At 35.8% G+C, this 24,874-nt stretch overlaps 1 protein-coding gene and 1 long non-coding RNA gene across 2 annotated transcripts in view; one reads left to right on the top strand and one right to left on the bottom strand.

The window, feature by feature from the left end:
• The window catches only part of LOC141496428 (guanine nucleotide-binding protein G(q) subunit alpha-like), a 192,325-nt gene that overhangs the window by 104,207 nt on the left and 63,244 nt on the right, over nucleotides 1-24,874 (bottom strand). Inside the window, exon 2 of the mRNA XM_074198972.1 lies at nucleotides 17,970-18,154. Coding sequence (XP_074055073.1) covers nucleotides 17,970-18,154 — 185 coding nt within the window. The remainder of the gene's footprint in view (nucleotides 1-17,969; nucleotides 18,155-24,874) is intronic.
• LOC141495409 (uncharacterized) lies at nucleotides 1,034-15,043 on the top strand. Its single transcript, XR_012470768.1, has 3 exons — nucleotides 1,034-1,314; nucleotides 1,459-1,546; nucleotides 14,782-15,043. It is a non-coding gene; the product is annotated as an uncharacterized LOC141495409 (long non-coding RNA).

Genomic DNA, 24,874 nt, shown 5'->3' with positions numbered 1-24,874 from the left:
TGTCATTTTAAAGATGAGAAAACTGAGACAAACAGGGTTAAGTAGCTTGCCTAGGCTCACAAAGCTAGTAAATGTCTGAGGCATCTTTTAACTAAGCACGCTAACTCCTGTGTCACCTAAATGCCCTGTGAGGCAAGTACTTAAAAGTTAGCTGATTGACTTGTCACAGTAGGGTAAGCATTAACAGTTCTTCATAAGCAAGAACCTCTCCATTGAACTTTCTTCACTCCATCTTTGTACTTTTTTTTAGAGAAACAGAGAACTCCTATGTGTAGAATGAACTTTATTACTGTCTCTCTAGGAGAGAGATAAAATGTATATAGTTCATGTTCTTTTTTTTCTATTTTACTTACATCATTTATTCAAGTTTTCAAAAAGAACTGACTTGTCTTTTAATGACAATTCATAGCAAAATTATGCTCTCATTTCATTTAGGGACAAATCCAAATCCAAATTCCCAACAATAAATTGTTTGCAGCTCATGTACACAACAGATCCTACTCCACTGGAGATACAAGAAAGAGCAAGTGTATCTGTTTCATTTGTCATATTCAGATGAAATGTACAGGAGTTACAATCTCTTAACCTTATTGTACTTGTTCATTGTTTTGTAAGCAATGAACAAAATAAAGACAGGCTGTCATGGGGGAGAAGGAAGAAAGATAGCATAGATTATTCCATTCATTTAACCTTTAAAAAAATCACACAGGTTTGAACAAATTTATATCATAGAGTAAATTCACAAAGTTAATTATAGCTATAATTTGTTTTGTAAAAATGATTCCTGTGGCTGCTGAGGTCATTCTCAGGGGGTTGCTATGGTGACAGGCACAAGGTACATTACCAAGGCGATGTATGTGTAACAAATGGCTGGCAGAAGCTCTCTCTTGAAGTCAGGAAATGATGGCTAACTTAGTATATGTGAGACTTATATTACTAAGATAACTGTTATCCTTATGATCAATGTCAGAATAAAGAAGCCTTGAAACTTAGTAAAAAAAAAAATCTCTTCAGCATAAAATATCACCCAATACTGCTTTAAAAAGTCACAATTCTTTATTTTTAAAAAGTTGAAGGAAGTATGATAGTTGTTTATTGTTAAAGGATAGGATGAGACAACCTCTGAGGCCTTTCCAATTTAAAGATTTTATGATTCTAGAATGGCATGTTAGAATTAGAATTCATAGATCTCCCTTTTCACAGTGTTAAGTAACAATCTGTGTAAACAACAGTGTAAAACGGCAATGTAGACCTGTTATCTACCTGTCTTTATGCAATGGTCTTTCATGCTGTTGTTTTGCCTTGACTGTGAGAGTAAGTACTAAAATACTATCAAGAAAAATTATGTAAATGTTATATAATAACAGGGTAGAGTCAGAGAGACGGATGGCCAAGTTCATCATGTAACAGATGTAAACAAAAGACACCCTGTGTTGTCCATTAATATCCTTACAACAGAGTCAGAGGAAGGTCACTAGCATATGAAGTAGATGCAAAGTAAAGGACTTATGGGAAGACATGAGCAACACTGACTCAAGATGAGAAGGTATGGATAGATTTGCTTACTTCAATGCCTGTCATACAATGATGATGATGAAAACTATTAATATTTATACAGCATATACTATGTGCTTAGCACTTAATAATTATCATTTCACTTGATCCATAGGAGTGTTATTGTCCCCTTTTCATATATGAGGAAACTGAGACAAATAGAGATTACATGATTTGCCCAGGCCAGAGAATTAATAAGTGACTGGATTTGGATTTGGACTCAAGTCTTACTGACTTCAGTCCCAAAGCCCTATCCACTCACTGGACCACCTAACTGTCCTTACAAAGTAAATGATTAATAAATATTTATTGACTGATTGTGATCTACAGCATTGCAAACCATATCCACTAAAGTTGAAGAAAACGATTTTACTGATTCCAAAAGAAAACATAATAATAGTAATAACATTATATGATGCTTTTGAGTGTGCTAAGTACTTTGATACAGATAATTTTAATTAATCCTCACAATGATTCTGTACTAGAGGCATTATTGCCATTTTAAAGTGCTTTGCTCAAAGTTATACTTTGTTGATATTCTGTTTTCTCTTGTGTCTGATTTTTTTGTGACCCCATTGGGGTTTTCTTGGCAAAGATTATGGGAGTACTTTTTCATTTCCTTCTCATGTTCATTTTACAGATGAGAAAACTGAGGCAAACAAGGTTAAGTGAGTTGCCCAGGGTCACACAGCTAATAAGTACTTATCTAGGGTCAAATTTGAATTCAGGAATTCTTCCAGACTCCACGTCCAGTACTTTATGCACTATGGTGCCACCTAGCTCTGCCCCAAAGGTACATAGCTGGTGTGAAAAGGGGGTATTACTTGGGCTTTAGTAACTAGAACATTTCATCTACAATGATATCTAATAGGTGGAAAAGTAAACTGAAAAGAGAAGTCCTGTTATCAAGTTTCATGTAGGTTGTTTCCTGATTTTCTTTGAATCTAGTTCACATGAACATATTAACCAGTATTTTTCAGGGAACAGAGTCAAATTCTCTCTGTTACTACAGAAAATGATGCAGAAGAATTCTAATCTGCAAATCAATTTCTGAATGATATCTTTAAAAGGAGAAAATATCACCTTAGTATTTTCCCAGTGAAAAGGAATAAACTTAGGAGGTCCAATATAATCAGTCCATAGATTTTCAAATTTACTTTTATTTTTCTGAGCAACAGAGGTAACTAAAGTAGTGCAGTGGATAGAGTACTGGGTTGGCAGTCAGAAATACTCAACTTCCTGTATTCAAATTGGGCTTCGGGCACCATACTTATTGACCCTGGTCAAGTGACTTAACCAGATTTGTCTCAATTTCCTCATTTGTAAAATGAACTGAAGAAGGAAAAGGCAAACCACTCCAGTCTTCAACTCAAATCTTTCTGACTTCAGTCCTAAAGCTCTATCCACTGGAACACCTAACTGTCCTTACAAAATAAGTGATTAATAACTATTTATTGACTGATTGTGAATCTTGGCAGTATTTCTGCCAAGAAAACCTCAAATGGGGTCAAGCAGAGTTGAACATGACTGAAAAAGACTGGAAACAGAGAAGCAATAATGGGGCTTTATTGAGAATCTACTAAAATTCCAAATGCTTTGGAAACAAAGACTTTCTTAAAGTCTGTTTGTCCTGATATTATAGAACTTGACAGTTTAAACCACAAAGGCTGTATCCGATTCAGAATTGGTAGGTTAGAAAGATAAACAAGAAAAAACCTAGATTTCTTAAAAGAAATTTTTTTAAAGAGCGAAAGAAATAGAAATGTAAGACTAATATTGGTAAGTAAAATACATTGTATTACAGCTGGGATTTTAAAAAATCTATTTAAGAAATTAGGCATATAAACTTCAGTCATGAAACCAAAAAGGGAAAAGCATCTGTAGGTGGCATGAGGAAAAAGAAATCTTTAATAACATTAGATAAAAAACTTACTCATCATAAAAAAGATAAATAGAACAGATTCTGAGGCCACAGAAAGAACATAATCCAACATATGGAGAAATTCTGTAGCACCTGGACCTCCTGGAGGGGTATTACCTCCAATATAGCATCCACTTTTATATTAACATCACTAGAATAGTATAAAGATGAAGATATGAGATAGTTAAGGATTCTGTCAAGCTTTTCACACCTTCATTACTGAAAAGAAGGTTACAGAAACTAGGTTTGTTTCACATTAAAAAAAATTAAGAGGAGGCCTCATTGTGGTAGGAATATCCTTAAGGGAATTAAAAAGCTAGATCACTCTATGAGGCTTTAGGAGTCATTATCAAAAGCAGGGAAGCCAAGGAGAGAGAGCAGAAATGCAGTGATTTTTGAGAAACTATCTTTACATAAACTGACTGAGGGACCAAAAGGGGTCAATTGGAAACGCGGGAAGATAACTGTTTCAAAAATCTATTTACATATTTTGTAGGCAAGTCATTCAGTGGAATAAAACAGCCACTAGAAAAGGAAGAGGTATGTATAAAGAGGTCTGTCCCCTGCCTGCCTCATGCCTTACATATCTAAGCCTGTTTGTTGATGGTTTCCAAATCCTTCATTCTTGTTTGATGTGATTGATCCCTGTTTGCTGAGAGGCAACATAGTACTTGCTTTTATCTAGCAGGTTAGTCAAAAAAAGGAAAATCAATACGAATATGTTTATCTCATATAAGGAGAAAATACATTTTGTGGAACCGAAACAATTTTTCAATTCTTTCCATTAATACTAAATAACCCAGTGATGGTAGAATTTAACTTTCATAATAAATATTTTTCACTTATTAAAAAATATTGTTTTAAATATAAAAAGTGGGAGGTAAAAAAGAGGATGTAATAGGCTATAATTCTTTTGCTTATGTAGCTAGGAGGTACAGTGAATAGCGTTGAATCTTAAGTCAGGAAGACCTGATTTCAAAAATGACTAAGACCTTGGGCTAGTCCTTTACGTCAACTTTCTCAAATATAAAATGGGAAAATAGTAGAATCTACCTTTCAGGTCTGTTGTGAGGATCAAATTTGGTTATTTAATTAATCAATATGCTTTTATTATGAGGAAATGTTATATGAGGAAATAACAGATACACATAAATGCAAAATAAATACATGATAAATGGGAGCAGAGTAGGTATACATAGCTGAGGGATGAGAAAAGGTCTTAGGCAGAAGGTGGTACCTGAAGGTAGGATTCTAGACTGCCAAGGTAAGGAGGGAAAGCACTCTAAGAATGAGGAAATCCTGTATAAAGGTATGAAGAAAGAACATGTATGAGTGCTGTAACAGTAACTGGGCCACTGTAGTAATGGGTTCAAAAGCTAGAAGGGCAGGTTAGAGTATGATTACAAAGAGCTTTAAATGGTAAGCAGTGAATGTAATAGGAAGGCACCAGAGGTTTTTGAACAAGGAGTGATATGATCACATCTATATCTTATGAATGTCATAAATTAGGAGCTGTGTGTTGACAAAGATTCAATTAATTGTGACTTAGTAAATTGTGACTCTAAAACTGACTCCAAGAAGAGTACCTATCCACAAAATTTGTTTTTGATTTTTATTGTAAAAAAATTAAAAGAAAAATTATACAGGTTGTTTTCCCTAGGCCTGAAATGAACTTCCTCATTTCTTTCTCTTAGAATCCCTAATGGGGTTCAGTGGAAAAAGTGCTGTGCTTAGTCAGGCAGACTTATCTTCCTGAATTCGAATGTGACCTTAGACACTAGTTATGTGACTCTGGCAAGACATTTAACTCTGTCTCATTTCTTCATCTGAAAAATGAACTGGATTAGGAAATAACAAACCAATCCAATAGTTTTTGCCAAGAAAACACCAAATGGGGTCACAATGGGTCAGACACAGAAGAAAACAATGAACAAAACAACCACAAACAATTCCTAATGGTCTTTAAAGTTCAACTCAAGTATCACCTCCTAAATGAGATCCTTTAGAAAATTATCTTCAATTGTTAATATCACATCCAATTACTTTTTACCTACTTTTTTATATATTTGCTTACATGCTTTATTTCCTTCCAGTAGAATGTAAGCCTTTGAGGCAAAAAAATATATATATTTGAGTGAGTCTAAGCATATTGAACAAGTGCAAAGTCAAAACTGGAGATGTAAATCGAAGCTGGACAATTGAATGGATCAAAAGTACCACTCCCTATAGAGTGACTATAAAGAGAGCATAGTTTAAGGCTGTCCTATGGTTAGGGAGTTCAAAAAGGAAATGAAATCAGCAATTAAGACACACAGCAAGGAGGAAGAGAGACAAGAGAACCAGATGGATGCTGTGTCATAGAGACCAAGGGTTCAGGGCAGAGGCCAGCCAACTTAGTTCAAATTTTAAAAATGAACAGTTGTCTAAGGAACTTGTCTTTTCAATTTTAAGGAACTAAATAAAATTGTAGAGAATAGCTACTGATCGAGACTTAACATCTAATAGAAAGAGTACATAAAAATGAGAATACTCATATAAGCAAATATTTTACCACTCAGAGTTGTAATCAAATAAGAATTCTCTGAATTTTGCTCCACATCCTGTATTATGGGTGCTCAGTATATTCATAGACACTATTGTTATTTAGTCATTTCAATCATGTCCAAATTTTTGTGATCCCATTTAGAATTTTTTTAGCAAAGATATTGGAATAGTTTGCCATTTTCTTCACCAGCTCATTTTACAGATGAAGAATCCTGAAGTAAGCAGGGTTAAATGACTTGCCCAAGGATCAGCTAGTAGGTGTTTGAGGTTAGAAAAGTCAGGTCTTCCTGACTCTAGGCTCAATCACTGTCATAACAATTTCATTGGGTATTTTAAAAGTTGGGGGGGGGGGACCCTACATATTTATTTATTGAAGACCCACCATGTAGCAGACCCTGTGGAAGATCCTACCAAGCACACAATGAAAAGTCAGATATTGTAGGTTCCAAACCTTTTTATTATCCCCCCTCACACCTCCCATGGCTCACTTCTCACCCTCTCATTGAAAAAGCTTCCATTATACTTCACTGAAAAAAATGTAGGACATTTTCTAAGAGGTCCCTCTTCTACCTTCCATCTAATCCCTTATCATCAAGATTCTTTCTGCTATCATCTCCTGCTCCAGAATCATCTCATATGAAGAAGTAACCCTACTCTTTATCAAGGTTAATCTCTCTTCATGCAAAAGGATGTCATTCTATCCCATTTTCTCCAGCAAATTTCCCCCTCTACCATAATTACTCTTACTTCTCTTAAATCTTTCCTCATCTACGGGCTGACCATACCCATATCCCCTCCATCCTTTAAAAAAAAACCTACACTTGCTCTATCCATCTCTACTATCATCCTAGATCTCTCTTCCTTTTTTCTGTTAAACTGTTTGAGAAGCCTTGAGAAAGTCTATATTAGCTGCCTCCATTTCCTTTCCTTTCACTCTCTTCACGATTTAAGTTTGGCTTCCAAATTATCATTCAAATGGAACTGCTTTATCCAAAATTATTAATAATCTCTTAATTGGCAAATCTAAAGACCTTTTAAAAATCTTCATCCTTGACTTCTCTGTAGGCTTTTATACTCCTGATCAACTTCTTCTTGATACTGTCTTCTCTATAGTTTTTTTGTGACACTGCTTTTACCCTGTTTCACCTGATAACCTTTACCCTACCTGTCTAATCACTCCTTCATTACCTTTCCTGGATTTTTATTTTGATCATGCCCACTAACAGGATTCAATCTTTGGACCTCTTCTCTTTTCCTTCTTGCCAAAGGCAGAGGATAAAGTACTAAGCCCAGAGTCAAGACCTAAATTCAAATTTTGTCTTAGATATTGCCTATGTGACCTTAAAAAAGTTGTTTAACTTGTTTGCCTAAGTTTCCCAAATATAAGTGGGGATAATAATGGCATCTATATCGCATATTCTTTGGAAAGTTCAAATAAGATATTTGCAAAAAAACTGTTTAGCATAAAGTGTGTGAGACAGTAGATTTTATGTAAATGCTTCTTCTCTCTCCTATAATAGATCTGATCAATTACTATGGATTAAATTATCATCTTTATGTTAATTATTCTCAAATCTCCTATCCAGCTCTAACCTCTCTGCTGATTTTTAGATTTGTATCTCCATTTGCCTATTGAGACATGTCAGACTGGATGTTCCATAAAAATCTCAATCTTAACATATTAAAATTAAACTCATTAACTTTCCTAACATAGACTCTCCTCTTCTAGTGAAGGCATCACTCTCTGCTCAGGCATCTATGCTCTCTCTCAGGCATCCTCACTCTCTCTCACCATCCCCAAATGCAATCTCTTCTACTGCAAAGTTCTATTGATCCTACCTTCCTAACATCTCTTGAACTCTCTTCCCTCTGCTGACACTGACACAAACCTGGTATTGGCCATCATCCATTCCTGCTATTCTAATAGTGTTTTTATTGCTCTCCCTGACTCAAGTTTTTCCCCACTACAGTCAAAATCAATATTTTTAATGCTCAAATTTGACCATGTCACTCCTCTACTTATTAAACTCCAGTGGCTCTCATCTTTAGGATCAAGTATGAAATCCTCCATTTGACATTCTAAGTCCATCAAAAATCTGGCCTCTTCTTACTTTTCCATTTTTGCTACACCCTAGTCATCCCCAAATGTTTACTTGTGATCCTGTGACATGAGGCTTTTTCTCACACAATATACCTCATACATTCCCCAAGCCTGGAATTCTCTACCTCCTTATTTCAACTTCCTAGATTCCCAGTTTCCATGAAGTCTCAGCTAAAACTCCACTTTCCACAAAAAAGACTACTATGATTCCCCTAAATTCTAATGCCTTCCCTCTGTTGATTATCTTAAAATTAATTGTATATACCTTGTTTATATATACTGATTTGCATATTGTCTCCCCACATATGTGTTCCTTGAAAGTAAGATTTTTTTTTTGGTCTTTCTTAGTATTCCCATATAATATTTGTCCTTCATTTTTGAAGGTAAGCACAACATCATGGAGGTAATGCCATGACAAATAAATGCACTGAATTAGAATGAGGGGGATCCTATGCTAAGTCACCAGCCTCACTTTATCCTCCAATAGGTCCAATGACCAGTTATAAATCAGGATGACTGGAGATGGCCCTGGATGTGAGGCAATCAGGTTTACGTGAATTGCCCAAGTGGCTAATAAGTGGCAAGTGTAGAAGTCAGATTCAACTTCAGTGACTTTTAAATGACTTTAGTGACATATGAGTGACTTGCCCAAGGTCACATAGCTAGGCAATTATTAAGTGTCTGAGGCCAAATTTGAACTCAGGTCCTCTTGACTCCAGGGCCATTACTCTATTCACTGTGCCACCTAAATGCACCAGAAGCTTTATGTTTTACTCAGACTCAAACCCAAGTATTTTGACTTCTCCTTTTCAGGGTTTTTTCCCATTATACCATTAATAAATTTAAAGGAAAGACAGGATAGGAGGAGACTCAAAGGGTGAGCATTCCTGGAAAAAAAAAGGGAAGACTAATGGGCAAAAACGGGAAGTTCATTGACTACTTTCTTTAAAAAATATCTAATGAAATACTATAATTTAAAAAATTAGAGAGTTATAAAAATTATACAACAGAATTTACTCGTGAGAGTACTCTGGATCTCCCCCAATTTCTTTTATTTTGTCTATTCTCAATCTCTACCAACTCCAAATATATATTTCAAAGAGAAGCATCAGGAGAAAATAGTTTCAACAAGTATTTGCAAGTGCCAGATTCAGAAAATAAAGAAGTAGTTATACTGATAAGAAATAACTGTCATCATTAAATAATTTGCTGATTATACTGAAACCACTTTAAAAGTCATGATTGGAAATAGGAGATGATATGACTGTTCAAAAAAACACAGACACATACCAAAAAAATCTGCCAAGAATATTCTCCCTAGAAGACCTCTGGCAACTGTCACCTCTGCATTAGAATCATGCATTAATTTGCTGGCCACAGTGTGCTGTCTCCTTACAGTATAATGCTCCAAGAATGGAGGCACAAGCCTACTGCCAAGTTGTAAGCATATGGCAATTCAATTGAATGAAAGCAAATCCAAGTGTTTCCCCATTATCTTTTTTCCCCCAGGGAAGCCAGGATAGTGGATGAGGCACTGGTCTTGAAGATAGGAGATTGGGTTTAATTCTTAGCTTATGCACTTGCTATGTGATTTTGAATAAGCAACATGCTCAATCTCACTTTTATCAGTTGTAATGTGGGTTTAAAAATATCTCTATTCTCTACTTCACAAATGTTATGAAGAGAAGTGTTTTGTAAACATTAAATGCTATATATCAAGGTGAGTTGTCGAGAGGCAGCATGAGGTAGTGAATTGAGAGCCGGGTTGGGAAACAGGGAAGACCCAATTCATTCAAATTCTACCACTGACAAATAGTGACCATGAGACTACTGACAAATCATTTAATTTGTTAATACTTTAGGAATTTAAGAGTAGAAGTTGTTGAGAAGATGCCATCCTACACTGGTAGGGGGCGTTTCCTACATCAGTAAAGTAAGAGGTTCAATCTGGTCCTATCAAAGTTAGCTATGATTATTCTTTTCTGACAACATAAGAACAAATTGTTTTATATTTTTACCATTTTGTTCTCCTATAGTAACTGGTAAAAGATTATAAAGCATATTTAAGGATAAAAACTTTTTTCAACTAGACCAGAATGAAAGAATAAATACACTATATCAAGAGCAGTTAGGTGGTGCAGTGGTTAGAGCACCAGCTCTGGAGTTAGGAGGACCTGAGTTCAAATCTAAACTCAGACACTTAATAATTACCTAGCTGTGTGACCTTGGGCAAGTCACTTAACCCCACTACCTTGCAAAAATTAAAAAAAATTTAAAAAAATAAGTACATAAGTACACCACATCTGTTACTCATCTGGATTCTCCATGGAAAACAAATATACAATTTGAAACTTTTGATTTATAAGTACAAATCTAGAATCATTCTTAGAAAATGATTTGTATGGCTAGTCAAAGAATGGATAAAAATAGTCAAAATTTTATCCAAATTAAAAAAGCAATAGTGTTAGTGTTTTCTTTATACAATGACAGAGAGATATATTAATCCTGGCTATTTTGGGTTTAGATAAGTATTACTAATTCACTCTGTTGTTGTTCAGTCTTTTCAAGTCATGTCCAACTCTTCATGACCCCATTTGGGGTTTTCTTAGCAAGATGCTAGAGTGGTTTGCCATTTCCTTCTCTAGCTCATTTTACAGATGAGGAAACTGAGGTAAAAAGAGTGAAGTGACCTGCTCAGGGTCACATAGCTTGAATCTGAGGCCAATCTGGACTCATGAAGAAATGTTTTCCTGATTTCAGGCCCAGCACTCTATACACTTTATTACTTAACTGCCTCATTCTACTTTTGGATAGCTCTAATTACAAAGCTGTTTGATTTTTCTATACAAAAGCTAGTCCATATGCATTCACAGAGCTATGAGCAACAGACCCTCACCATCTCTTAGCAGGATTATTTAAATAGTCATCTAACTAGTCTCCCAACCTCAAGTCTCTCCCTCCTCCAATCCATTCTCCACTGAGTGGTCAGAGTGATTTTCCTAAAGCTCAGGTTTAATCATATGACTGCTATCCTCATAAACTCCATGAGTTCCTTATCACCTCCTGTATGAAATATAAAACCCTCTTTTTTGGCATTTAAAGTTGTTTACAACTTAATCCCTTTCCACCTTTCCAATTTTATTATACCTTATTCCACACAAAGTATATACAAATGAGGCCACTGAAAAGGTCTTCATACTCTTCCTCATTTGTGGAATTCTTATTTCCTGATTCTTTATTTTTTTCCTATGGTTATCCAGTATAAATAAAATGCTCCTGCTCCTCATCTCTTAATTTCCTCCAAGAGTCAACTCAAATCCCACTGTCTGCAGGAAGCCTTTTCTAGTCTCTTGCAATGATAATGTCTTCTGTCTATCCTTACACAATACATACAGGGTACCCCCAAAAATCTTAGTGCTTTTAGAAGCTTATAAATGTATATATCTTATAATGTACAATTCCCTTGTCATCTCTTCCATTAGAATGTAAGGTCCTTGAAGAATAGAACAATGTTTTTATATTTCTTTGTATTTCTAGGGCTTAGTATAATGTCTGGAGCATATTAAGTGATTAATAAAGCTTGCAGATTAACTGAGCTACTAACTTATCTTATAAAGAACTACATTATAAAGTTACTTTAATCAAAAGATGATCCCATACAATGGACCTTGAGATCAGTATGTTTTATGATGGCACTTCAGTGTTTTGGCTAAAAGGGCATCCTGATAAACTTTGAAAGAGTAAAAATAAATCAAATAAGGCTCAAATCAAGTGAGAAATGTTTAGTCAATCTTCTCCATGTCATCTGAATATGACAAATGGTTTGATTTGATCCTAAGTTAGGGTGTACTATACTATCCACTGTATATTCACATCTGGAATCACTGTTTTTGAATTTCATCATGGCTACAATGTCTTGTTATATTTGATGTTGAAACTGTATTTCACTATCCACAATCTCTACTGTCATAGGTTTAGGATAGGCTGATTCATAACCATATGGAATTTGCAAGGGTCTGAGATGCAGCTAAGGAACAGCAGGAAACTTGCTGATTCCTGTCCTAGACTTTCTTCTATCATATACAGAATTCTAAGTACTTAAGCAAAAAAAAGAGAGAATCTGGATCATTTGTTATCTTAAGGCAAACAACAACACAGTGTTTATTTATATAGTGGGGATTAAAAAAATGACTACAGGGGACAGTTAGGTTGTGCAGTGGATAGAGCACTGGTCTAGGAGTCAGGAGTACCTGAGTTCAAATCTGACCTCAGACACTGAATAATTACCTAGCTGTGTGGCCTTGGGCAAGCCACTTCTATCATATACAGAATTCTAAGTACTTAAGCAAAAAAAAGAGAGAATCTGGATCATTTGTTATCTTAAGGCAAACAACAACACAGTGTTTATTTATATAGTGGGGATTAAAAAAATGACTACAGGGGATAGCTAGGTTGTGCAGTGGATAGAGCACTGGTCTAGGAGTCAGGAGTACCTGAGTTCAAATCTGACCTCAGACACTGAATAATTACCCAGCTGTGTGGCCTTGGGCAAGCCACTTAACCCCATTGCCTTGCCCCCCAAAAAAAACTAAAAGAAAAAAATGTCTATACCATGAGGTTTCTAAATACAAATGTTCCCGACAAGATGCCTGACATGAGTGTCTCCTGGCTAATGTCACATACTTACTTCTGTTGATGTAGACAGTGAACTCATTAGAAAAGATTCTTCAGAATATTAAAGCAGATGATGAACCCCAACAAAATTTAAACCAACTGCTGCCTCTTTTGAACTCTTATTAATAAAAATCTTTAGACTTTCTTCATGCTAATATTGAGAAACTAAATGAGGGTTTCTAAGTTTCCAAGAAATTTTCCAGAATTTCAATTGTCTGTGTGTGTGTGTGTGTGTGTATTTTCCAAGAACAACCAAAGGTTAATACTATTCTCCAATTTATATGGCACCACTTATTTAATTAGTCAATTTTCTTTCACCTACTCTTAGACCATTTCACACCTTTATTATTAGAAAGTGGAAAATCAAAGCAAGAATAGAAGAAGTTCAAGTCAGTTTACTTTTCTTCTTACAAATCACCCCAGAAAAGGCTTTTCAGGAAAGAAAGTTGAAAATATAAGTCAAATGAAGTTTCTTGAATATCTGTAGACTTTAATATCTCCAATATTAATATGATTAACTGAGACTTCAACAAATTTGGATACAGCTTTAGAATTCCTAACTACAAGCTTACTGATTCCTCCCTCATCCCCTGATTATAAACTATATTAAAATTTTTCTTTAAACCCTATGCACACAAAAAGCCCTCTGACAGACAACTTTGACAAATAGGGTACAATGATTTTCAAGTACATGTTCAGGGTAATAATAAAGACCTAAGCAGATAAAGATTTATACTTTAATTTTTAAAATTCCACCAAACCTTGGAAGTTAAACAGATTCTTCAAGAGGGTCATATACATCATTCTGAAATCATATAGCTTGTCAATAGTTTTAGAAATGAATTGTCTATGTATATATTCCTTTTGTGTTAATTGAGTATTTTATGTTCACTGGAGGTACTTATGATCCAAGGAATGACCAGCTAAGAGAGGTTTAACTCTGGCTTTCTTGAGATGAAAAAAAATCAGAATGATAGTTTAATTATCTTATTCAACATTTATACTAATCAATTCATTCTACTTTAATTTTCCAGCCATCTTATTGGCTAATTCAGATGATAAAGAAATTATAAAGAAATCGAATGTCACAGTGACTAGACCCTAATTTGATTCTATTACACTTAGTTGAACATGGTTGCCAACCTGAGGGATGCTGAATGATACTTCAGAGAAATTGACCCTGACTGCAGGAGGACTTTGCATGAAATTAGTTCCCAATTAGTAACTACATTTTAATTTTTTTTTTTTAGTTTTAAGAAATATATAAGAAACCCCAAGTAAAGTAAAATTGGAAGGAGTAATATATAAAAAGATTGCATTTTTATAAAAGGAATAAAAAACATAATAGTAGTTTTTTAATGCAAAGAAACTCATTTTCATATGATCATTTGCTTGGTATTTGCAATGAATGATCTGTAAGAAACATGACCTGTAGCCTGGTTCTCATTATCCAAGCCAGCTATTCCAGCATCTGCTGTGAAAGCATTTCAGAAACACATGGAACATGGCTATATAAGAAAGAATCCAAGAAACCACAGACTCAAGCCGTATGCTAGAGAAGACAATATGCCTTCTACTTTTCTCTTTTGAGAAAACACTGAAAAGGAAGAAATAAAATATCTCACGATTAGAATTTATATAGTGGAAGAAGGTCTAGGACAGGAATCAGCAGTAGGAAAAATTTATGTCCAATTTAATTCTGTAATGTCCAGAAAAGGCAATGTAGTATAGAAGACAGAGCTGGCCTAAGACTTGGGTTCAAGTCCTAGCTGATATTTAGTCATTTAGTGCTCTCTAGTCAATGCTCTGTCAGTGCTCTGAGATTATTTCAAAAAATGATAAAGATAATAATGATATAGTTAGCATTTGCATGGCAATTTAAAGTTTGTAAAATGCTTTACTAATCCTATCATATTTGGTCCTCACAACAACTTGTGAGATAGCTGAACTAGCAGGCATTATTATTACTATTATTATTGTATTACAGATAAGGAAACTGAGGCAGGCTGAGATTTAAGTGCTCAGAGTCACACAAGCTAGTAAATGTTAAGACCAGATATGAAATGGATCTTTCTGAGGGAGTCAAGAATTCACTAAAGGTATAGTATTCTAATTACAGTACTGCCTAGCAGTCTAATTTTAATACCCAGAAAAGTGGGCATAGGGGGTGATGAGCTCAGATGGAGACAAGCTTTGTAAATCTTTTGTTTGCTTTGTTAAGGTAATCTTCCTTCTTCCTTTATTATCTAATTTAGGCCACACCCAAGGGCCTGACCTTCAACCTGATTTGAATTGCATTGTCTTCTGGTGGGCTGGCCAGGAAGCTCAGACTCTGGAAACAACCAGCACCACCCAAAAGAGATCCCTCCCCACAAAGCAAAATCTCCAATGTGGGAATTGGGTCACTCCCAGGTAACCAGTCCTCCCAAGGACTCTGGGAGAATTTAAACAGATCAAGGAAGGTGCTCCCTCTCTGAACTTCCAGACTCCTGCTTGAAAATCCTGGTCAACTAGCTTGACCAATACAATCAACAACCCATGTGGCCTTTTCTTTAAACACTTCTTAACTTTTCTATCACCTTTCTTATGTGTTGTAACTTCTTTTAATAAATCTCTATCTTCTTTCCAAAACCTGTATTCCCAAGTCTGAGTCGTGACTCATCACAGGGCAGTTATTGAACTCAAGAAACAACCAGCAGCTACAATTTCATAATAGTTGATCTTTATTGATGGAGATTTCCTTATCAGAAATTACTACTTACACTGGTAAATTCTGGACACATCTAGGAGAAGGGAGGAGAGGAAGTGCAGGTAGCATTTTTTTTTTTTTGAGGTTGGGATTTGTACTAGTCATTTAATCCATGTAGGAAACCATTGGTATAAAAAATCCTTTCATTGATACAAAGCAAGAATTCATGTGTATCATTTTAGAGACTTAGTCTTAAGGAATTGCCGGGGTCACTGAGAAGTTAAATGATTTGTTTGTGGGCATCTAGCCAGTGTGTGTCAGCAACTGGAATTGCATCAAGACTTTCCTGATTCCATAGCTGGGGCTCTCTACACACTATACCCAGCAATGCTATAGCTATCTTCCTTTATCCTGCATTGGCATGATTTCCAGATGGTGGCTTTCACAGTATCAGAAGGTTATTACCTGATAGACCTTTCCTCTCCTTACAGGGAGGGTCAAGAGCCCATAATTTTCAATCAATTCCTTGGACACACTACCAGGGCATCCCTGAGATAATTGAGAGTCCACCACTAGTAGACTGTGGTGGTGGCTACCAGGTTCTCAATGAGAACCATCTAAAAAGTGCCAACCCTAAAACATACAATCTCTAGTGTATGACTGTAGTTTCCTTAGGAAGAAGTCCCTAAACCTAGTGAGCACTTACCTCATTTTTGGTGTAGTCATCTGATTCCCAGAAACAAAAACTTCCAAAGGAGAAGAAGGTTAGAGATGAACAAGCAAAGTGGAGAGTAAGAAAGACAGGGAAGAAACAAAACACAAGCAAGAAGGGTAAATGGGTAGGAGAGAAAAGATGAGGGCTAGAAGAGAAGGGAATAAAGGATCCCATAACAGGCCCCATCACAACAGAGTGGAAAGTGGAAAGTCATGTTAGAAGGTTGAGCAGCAAGTAGGACCAAGATTATATGAAGTGAGGATAGTGGTGGGGTGAGAGGTAGAGAAGAAATCATGATGAATATGAGTCCAGTATCATGATTAGGGAATGTAATAGAACATGATGAAGTTATGAGAAAGCAGAGAAAGGCTAAAGGGAACAGGCAACAAGAGTATGAGGAAATGGAAGTTTAAACAAATAATGGTAGAGGCGAAATTATTGCAAAGATGTCAGGAGAAAAGGAAAATGGAGGACAATATCAGGGTAAAAATGGAGAAAGGCTATGAAGTGAATGAAATGAGCAACATAGGCATTCTAGGGAGGATATAAAATATTTTCATCACAAAAGACATGTGGGCTAAACACTAGGTCAGAACATGATAAGCTCTTATGAGTATTCCATTTCATATTCCAAGATTTTTCAAATCAAGCTTTCACATTGCATTATAAGAAATACTTTAGTCAAAAGATACTGTTGTAGATTACCAGATGACCTATATAGATATTAAGAATTAAATTAAAAGAGAACCAAATATGTAAGTAGGGAACTCTACCATGTGTATCCAGGGACATATTTCTGAGTACACTGCACAGCTTGTACCAAAACTACTAATTTGAGATTCCACAGAATATTTTCCACTTGTGCCTTTGTTTGTATAGACCCAAATCAAATGAAAATTCAAAAAAAATTGCTTTACATGATTAACAAAGACCCAAATCTGGCTAAGTTAGGGGTTAGGGAGGGGGAATCCATTTTGAGGCCTGACTGAACTGTTGTTTACATTCGGCACATTAGCCAGACATAATTACCAAGTCTTCACTTCCCTTTCTGCTAAACAGACACAGAAGAGGTAACAAATAGAACTCTCTAGGAAGCAAATCATTCTCAGTGCATACTATTTTCTTTGACAGCTCACAAAATAATTCAGGAATACAGGTATAATTAGACTTGCACACAATGCTCATGCAAAAGAAAACCTGCCAATCAACATGATGCTGCCATCAAAAAAAAAGCAGTAGTTTCTATCTGTGACAGTGAGAGATAGGGTAGTCTGAAATATTTTTCAGGATGCTATATAATCAAGTTTGTTTTTGGTTTGCTGTTTTTGAATGCATGTAGGTGTTTTGTAGCATATGAACAAGACAACAAATCTCTACTGAAAATTATTATTATTATTATTATTATTATTATTATGCTATTTCAACATCATAATGGAATGTGTATTTGGGAAGAAAGGAGGATGCCATTATATTCTTCTATTCCTCAGGTTTTATTGGAATCAATCAATAAGTTGCCTACTGTGTGCCAGGCATTATATTAATACAAATTAAATGGATGAAAGAATTTCTCCTTGCAATGAGCTTCTTCATAATGTAGCCCAGACTATATTTGAATAAAATTTTATGTTCACAGATTCGATTTTGAAGTTTGAATTGAATGGAATGTGTAACAGTAGAAGTTCCATGCTACAGCAAAGGGAAATGTTATCCCAGCAAACATCTAAATGAAGTAGAGAGAAATAGCCAAGATATCCTCATGGCATATACTCACTATTTGGTTGAATCAGATAATTGATATTCTCGTCTTCTATCATAACACTCTTGGATTCCAGGATCATTCCATAAACTCTTTATAGCATCTACGTATGGATTCTCAAAAGCAGACACCTTCTCCACATCAACTTCTCGAACTAACTGTGCGTGGGCCTGTTTCCAAAAAAAGAAAGCAACTTCAATCTTTTAGTCAACTAAAAAAAAATCATCTTTGATTTGCAATTATATTTTACTTATTGGCTACATCTTCCTTCATAAAATGGAGAAAATTTTTAAATTTCTTTATTTAGATCTTCTTTTTGAAATGTTAGGTTTTAAAATATAAATATAACCCAGTTTCCAGTTTTTCCCTGAGAGTAATCCTAGTTGAAGACCAAGTTATGTTCAAACCTTCATGAAAATGCTAACTACTTGTCATCTAAGTATCCCAAACTTGGTGTAGTTAATATTATTAAAGGAATGGGAGGGGGGAGCAAGTAGAGAATGAGAAGTAGAGACTTTATTATTTATTCATGTTAATAAATTTCTACTTGGATCAACTAACCATACATTAAATTAACTAGCATTCCCTGCCTTCCTCCTGCCATGTTCTAATTTCAAAAGATAGGGAAAAAATCAACTTGTTAAATCACATATTGAGATTTCTTTTTTTAGAGTAATATTTCCAACAACTTTTAGCTATATCCTAAGGTCAGTACATACTGAAACAAATATCCTGTACCTGCAATATTCTGTAATAAACAATGAAATTCAGAGAATCTATGCTGAAATATTACAAGATCATCAATTTAATTCAACAGTTCAACTCAGTTTCCTCAGCAGTGAAATGGGGATAATATTGAAACTTTTCTCACAGGATAGATGGGAGGATTAAATGAGGTAAACTGTAAAGTATTTACCATAGTATCTGGCACATAGGAAGTACTGCATAAATGTTAGCCAATAACATTAGTAATTGTACTCATAATGGCAAGAGTAATAGTAGTAGTAATAGTAATAGCAATAGTAGTTCTGCAGTACTTGTAATAGTAGTAGTAGTTGTAGTAGTAATTCAATTGAATGAACATTTAAGAGACTCCCATGTCAAAGGATTAATCTTCTTGCTAGAAATAGAAGAAAAAAATGAAACATTTTTCTTCAATAGGTTTAAATTCTTTTGGGAGAATGAAATGAGTTACATGGTTTAGTGGAAAAGCATTGGTTTTGAATTATGGTTCTCTGTCACATACTACTTGGGAGAACTTGGGTAAGTCCTTTAACTTCTCTGAGACTTGGTTTCCTTATTTGTCAAATGAGTGTGGTTGAACTAGATGACCCCTTTCTAGCTCTAAATCTAAGATCATATAAAAATATGAAATAATAAAACAGCAATAATTTCAGCAGGGAGAGAACATGAACATCCTGGGTGGAGGAGATCAAGGAAGCCTTCATGATTGAGTCAAGGTTAAAGTGAGGAAAGCATACATTCCAGGAATAAAAGGATGGTTTATGCAACTGCCTAGCACCCCAAGGAAAGGGAATAATTAGTGCATTTTGAATAGTATGAAGGGGACTAACTTATGATATGGATGGAAAGGTCAATTAGAGATGGATTGTGGAAGACCTTAAATGCTATACTGAGGAATTCTTATAGTTCAGTTTTAAACTTTAACTACTTAACTAGATTCAAATGACTCTGACTTTAGAGACACTCTGTATGTTGCCCTAGAACTAGTTGAACAGTTAATGAGCATTCAATAAGAACCATTTTTGTGCCAGACACTGAAGGAAAGGCTGGAGATACAAAGAAAAGTCAGAACAAAGTAAAGCCTCTTGAGAAGCTCATATGTGAACAGGGGAAACAATGTGCACCCAAAAAAATACAACAAAAGTATACCTGCTTGGGGAGAGGGGTCACTCTGGGAAGAAGTGAAGTAAGGAAAGGGATTTTACAGAAAGTGGGATTTGAGTTGAATCTTGAAGATTTTTTTTTTAGGTTTTTGGCAAGGCAAATGGGGTTAAGTGGCTTGCCCAAGGCCATACAGCTCGGTAATTATTAAGTGGTCTGAGGTGGGATTTGAACTCAGGTACTCCTGACTCCAGGGCCAGTGCTCTATCCACTGTACTATCTAGCTGCCCCAATCTTGAAGATTTTTAAGCAGGAGAACGACATTGTCAGATCTGTGCCTTAGGAAAGTTATTTCATTATATGTTTGGAGGACAGACTGAAAAGAGATTTTAAGGTGGAAGACCAATTAATAGACTATTAAAATAGTCCCAAGTGAGAGGTGATGAGGGCCTGAGACAAAGTGGCAATGGATGTGAATGGAAAGAGTTAAGTGTTTAATCAACAAACAAAAATTCAGTTATGTTCATGATACTATATTAAAGCAACAGAGTATTTAAATAGATACATTTTAAAATATTTTTGAAAGGGCTAAAAAAAAAAGAAATATTTTCTAGTTAATTCTCAGTTGCCTGGGGGGGGAAAATCTAACTGGATCGATCACGCTTGTTAATCAAGATTTTATATCATTGAAAAATATTTTTAAAAACCCATATAAACATATAAATACAACCCTAATAGCTTCAATATTTTGAAAAGAAAGCATTAAAGAAATCTGTTTTTTTTAAAACAAATCAAACATTTGATACATATAGTAGCTAAATTCTACCATTTCTTAAATATTCTCTCTTCTTTCCTGTGTCATGGCCATCACCCTGATGAAGAGCTTCAATCACCTCTTATCTGCACTTTTGCAAAATAGTTTGATGGCTAGTGTCTCTACCTAACCTTTCCCCACCCACTTAGTTCATCCTTCATGTAGCTGCCCTGATCTTCCTAAAGCATAAATCTGACCATGCTATTGACCCCTTTTAAAATAAACTCTAGTGGTTCCCTATTGCCTCCCAGTCAAATATAAAATCCTAGGTTTGTATTTTAAAACTTCCCATAGCCTGGTCCCTTCCTACCTTTCCAGTCTTCTTCTATCTTATGCCTCCCCACACATTCTATAAACCAATGACACCGGCATCCTTCCAGTCTCTCATAGACAACACTTCAATTTCCTGCCTCCAAACCTTTTCACTTGCTGTCCACCACACTTGGAAAACTTTCCTTCCTCATCTATCTGCTATCTTCATTCAGACAGCTAAAGTATCACCTTCTCCAAAAAACCTTTCCCAATCCTTCTTAAGCTTTGTGACCTCCTTTAGATATAATTTCTAAGGTTGTATCCCACTTAGACTAGAAGGTTTAGAGTTAGGAAGATGTGAGCTTGAATGTCAACTCTACCTTCACTCACCCCAACTCTCTCTCTTTCTCTCTCTCCTGTCTGTCTCTCTCTCGCCCCTCCCACCCCCACCAGTCACACACACACACACACACACACACACACAAAGACAAATTCTATATCAATATGATCTTGGCTGAGTTGTACTTTTCTGAACTTCCAGCACTTTCTTAGCTCTCTCATTGCATGGTTTAGGACCAAAGTGGATGAAGATTATACTGAAAGCTATCACCATTCCATTTGAGCAACTAGATGGACTTGTCCAGGAAGACCTTAGTGCAAATGCTAGATCCAACTCTTAACTATCTGTATAGCAAGTCATTTAACATCATTCAGTCTCAGACTACTCACCTATATAAGTGGGATTAATAATAGTACAAGCTACCTGTGATTGTGAGGATCAAATGAGATAATACATATAAAATTCCTCAAACTATATAAATGTTAGGTAGTATTAGGAGATCAATCCTCAGCTTGCCAGCTACAGATGACTTTCCCCAATTGCCTTCCCCATGCCTACTCATGAGTTGTTGAGCACTGCTAAAGAAAGTCACACAATTGTGTCAAGTCCTACAAATTTATGGTACTTAGTCTCAACTGGAGTCTCATTGGGCACAATAATTCATCTTTTTCCCTGATTACCATTCTTTCAAAACCCTGCAGAGTCTGCTCCAGACCTCCTCAAATATGCAATTCACTCCCAAACCCCTTTGCCAGAGCAGAAGACTTCACCTCCTATTTTACTGAGAAAATTTAGGCCATCTCTTGAGAATATTCTCATTTTCTCTGCTCCAAACATCAAAGGATGAGATTATCTGTCACCTTTCCAAGGTGAACATTTTTACTAATGGTTCCTATTTTGTATTTTCCCAGAAAATGGTTCATTTTCTCTTTACCCAACTGATTTCATGAAGTTCCAATATCTCACATCCTTAAAGAATTTATTTTTGCCTCTGATATATTTTTAAAATTTTTTTTAAGTCAAGAGGGTTAAGTGACTTGCCCAAGGTCGCAGAGCTAGGTAATTATTGAGTGTCTGAGATTGAATTTGAACTCAGGTCCTCCTAACTCCAAGGCTGATGCTCTATCCACTGTGCCACCTAGCTGTCACCCTGCCTCTGATATTCCTTCAGAGGAGTATCCTCTGATTCTATATCCTATATCCATACTCCCTTTTACTAACAAATTCCTAGGAGGGGAAAGCTGATTACACTTGCTGCCTCCATTTTTACCCCATCCATTGAGTTCTTAGCCTCTTGCAATATTTTTCTATTTCATCACTCTGTGAAGTTATTTAATCAACAGTTAAAAAAATCTCTAAATTTCTAAATTATAACACACACCTTTTTAGCATCTTCTTAATAAACTTATTGATCTCTCTGCAGCTTATGATCCTGGTGAGCACTTTCCATTTCCTGGATATTCTCTCCTATTATCTCCTAAGTCAGGAATACTTAGACTTTTTTTGTATCATAGACCCCTTTGATAGACAGATGAAATCAATAAATACCTTTAAATAATGACTCACCAAACTCTAGAGAGATAGAACCCACAAATACACTGAGTGAAACAATTTTCCAGCCCAAGACAACTTGGAAGACCTGTGGGAAGGGACTCATATCAGGATTAGAAAGGATTCACAGCACAGCCTGGGCTGCACCAGAGAAAACCAGCTCCAGTCATCCAGGAACAGATCACAAGGTACTTGGGTCTGTGGAACAGGGCAGTTTCCAGACCTCTCAGCCCAGGGATTGCTAAGAAGAACTTGGAAGGTCAGCAGGAAAATTTTGCCACACCAGAGTGAGTGCAGAACCCAGTCAGGGGCAGGCCTCAGTGCAGACCCAGGAGCAGGTCTGTAGAACCACCAGCAGCTGCTTCTAGATCATTCCTCCCACAGACAGTAAGGAGCTCAGTGGAGATTGCAGAGGTCTCTTTGCTACCCCTGAGGCAGGATTCTATTACTTCACCCATATTCAGATCTGTGTCCCAATCTAGGGCCTCATCTCAGAAAAAAGAGGAGAAACATAATAGAATTTATGATCTATAGCAGAGCAGAGACCCTCCCTACAGTTTCAGGACAGAAAAGTGTGCTTGTGGTCAACCACAGACTAGAGCATGGGCCAGGAAAGCAGTAGTTTCTTTTAAGACCTAGGAAGAATTGAGACCATGCAGGTCCTTGGGGGGTGTCCCTGAAAATAACTTCAAAAACCTTCAAAAGCTTGGGACAGTGCATCCTTCACCCTGGAAGCAGATCCCCACATTAATAAAAAGTTAAAATCAAGTCACAGGCTGGGGAAATGAACAAACAACAGAAGAAAAAAAATCTAATCATTGACTATATTTTATGGAGGATCAAAATACATATATTTACACAGAACATAACAAAATCAAAGCTTTTGCATCCAAAGACTCCAAGAAAAATGTGAATTGGTCTCAGGCTATGGAAGAGCTCAAAAATTTTTTTGAACATCAAGTAAGGGAGGTAGAGGAAAAATTGGGAAGAGAAATGAGAGTCATGCAGGAAAACCAAGAAAACCAAGTCAGCAGCATGGTGAAGAAATAACAAAAATACTGAAGAAAATATCTAAAAAAAATCATTTTGGGTCAAATGGAAAGAATTCAAAAGGCCAATGAGGAAAAGAATGTCTTAAAAAGTAGAACTGGCCAAATGGAAAAAGAGATACAAAAGCTCTCTGAAGAAAATAATTCCTTCAAATGTAGAATGCAGTGAAGGAAATGATGATTTGTGAGAAATCAAGAAAAAATAAAACAAAAAAATAAAAGAAGAAAAAACTAGAAGAAAATGTGAAATATCTCATTGGGAAAATAACTGACATGGAAAAACAGATCCTAGAGAGATAATTTAAAGATTATTAGACTATCTGAGCCTAGAAATCTTTTCCAAGAAATTATCCATGTAAATAGCCCCAACATATTTGAAGTAGAGAATAAAATTGAAATGGAAAGAATCCACTGATCACCTCCTAAAAGAGAGCCCAAATTGAAAACTGTCAGGAATATTATAGCCAAATATCAGAACTCCCAAGTCAAGGAGAAAATATTACAAGCAGCCAGAAAGAAATAATTCAAATATCATGGAGTTAACAGTTAGGATAACACAAGACAGTAGCTGCTACACTAAATGCTTATAGGGTTTGGGCTATGATATTCTGGAAGGTAAAAGAGCTTGAATTACAATTAAGAATCAATTCTCTAGCAAAACTGAATATCTTCTTTCAGGGAAAAAAGATGGACATTCAGTGAAATAGGAGACTTTCAGTCTTTCCTGATGAAACAACCAGAGCTAAGCAAAGTTTTATCTTCGAGTACTGGACTCAGGTGAAACACAGAGAAGGTAAATGAGAAGGGCAAATCATGAGGAACTTAATGATGTTGAACATGTTTCCCATGCTTTATATTCCTGGTAACTCATATGAACCTTCTTCTTTATTAGGTGAATTAGAAGGAACATATATAGACAAGACACAGGAAGGAGTTGAATTGGAAAGATTACTATATTAAAAATGGAGTTAATGGGGGAGAGAAAAGAATGTACCAGGAGAAAGGGAAAGGAGAGGTAAAATGGGTTAAGTTATTTCATATAAAAGAGGCAAGAAAGAGCTTTTGCAGT

Source organism: Macrotis lagotis, chromosome 8 (genome assembly GCF_037893015.1).
Source record: "Macrotis lagotis isolate mMagLag1 chromosome 8, bilby.v1.9.chrom.fasta, whole genome shotgun sequence".
In the NCBI taxonomy this organism is placed as follows: domain Eukaryota; kingdom Metazoa; phylum Chordata; class Mammalia; order Peramelemorphia; family Peramelidae; genus Macrotis; species Macrotis lagotis.
This window is presented reverse-complemented; position numbering and strand designations above follow the sequence as displayed.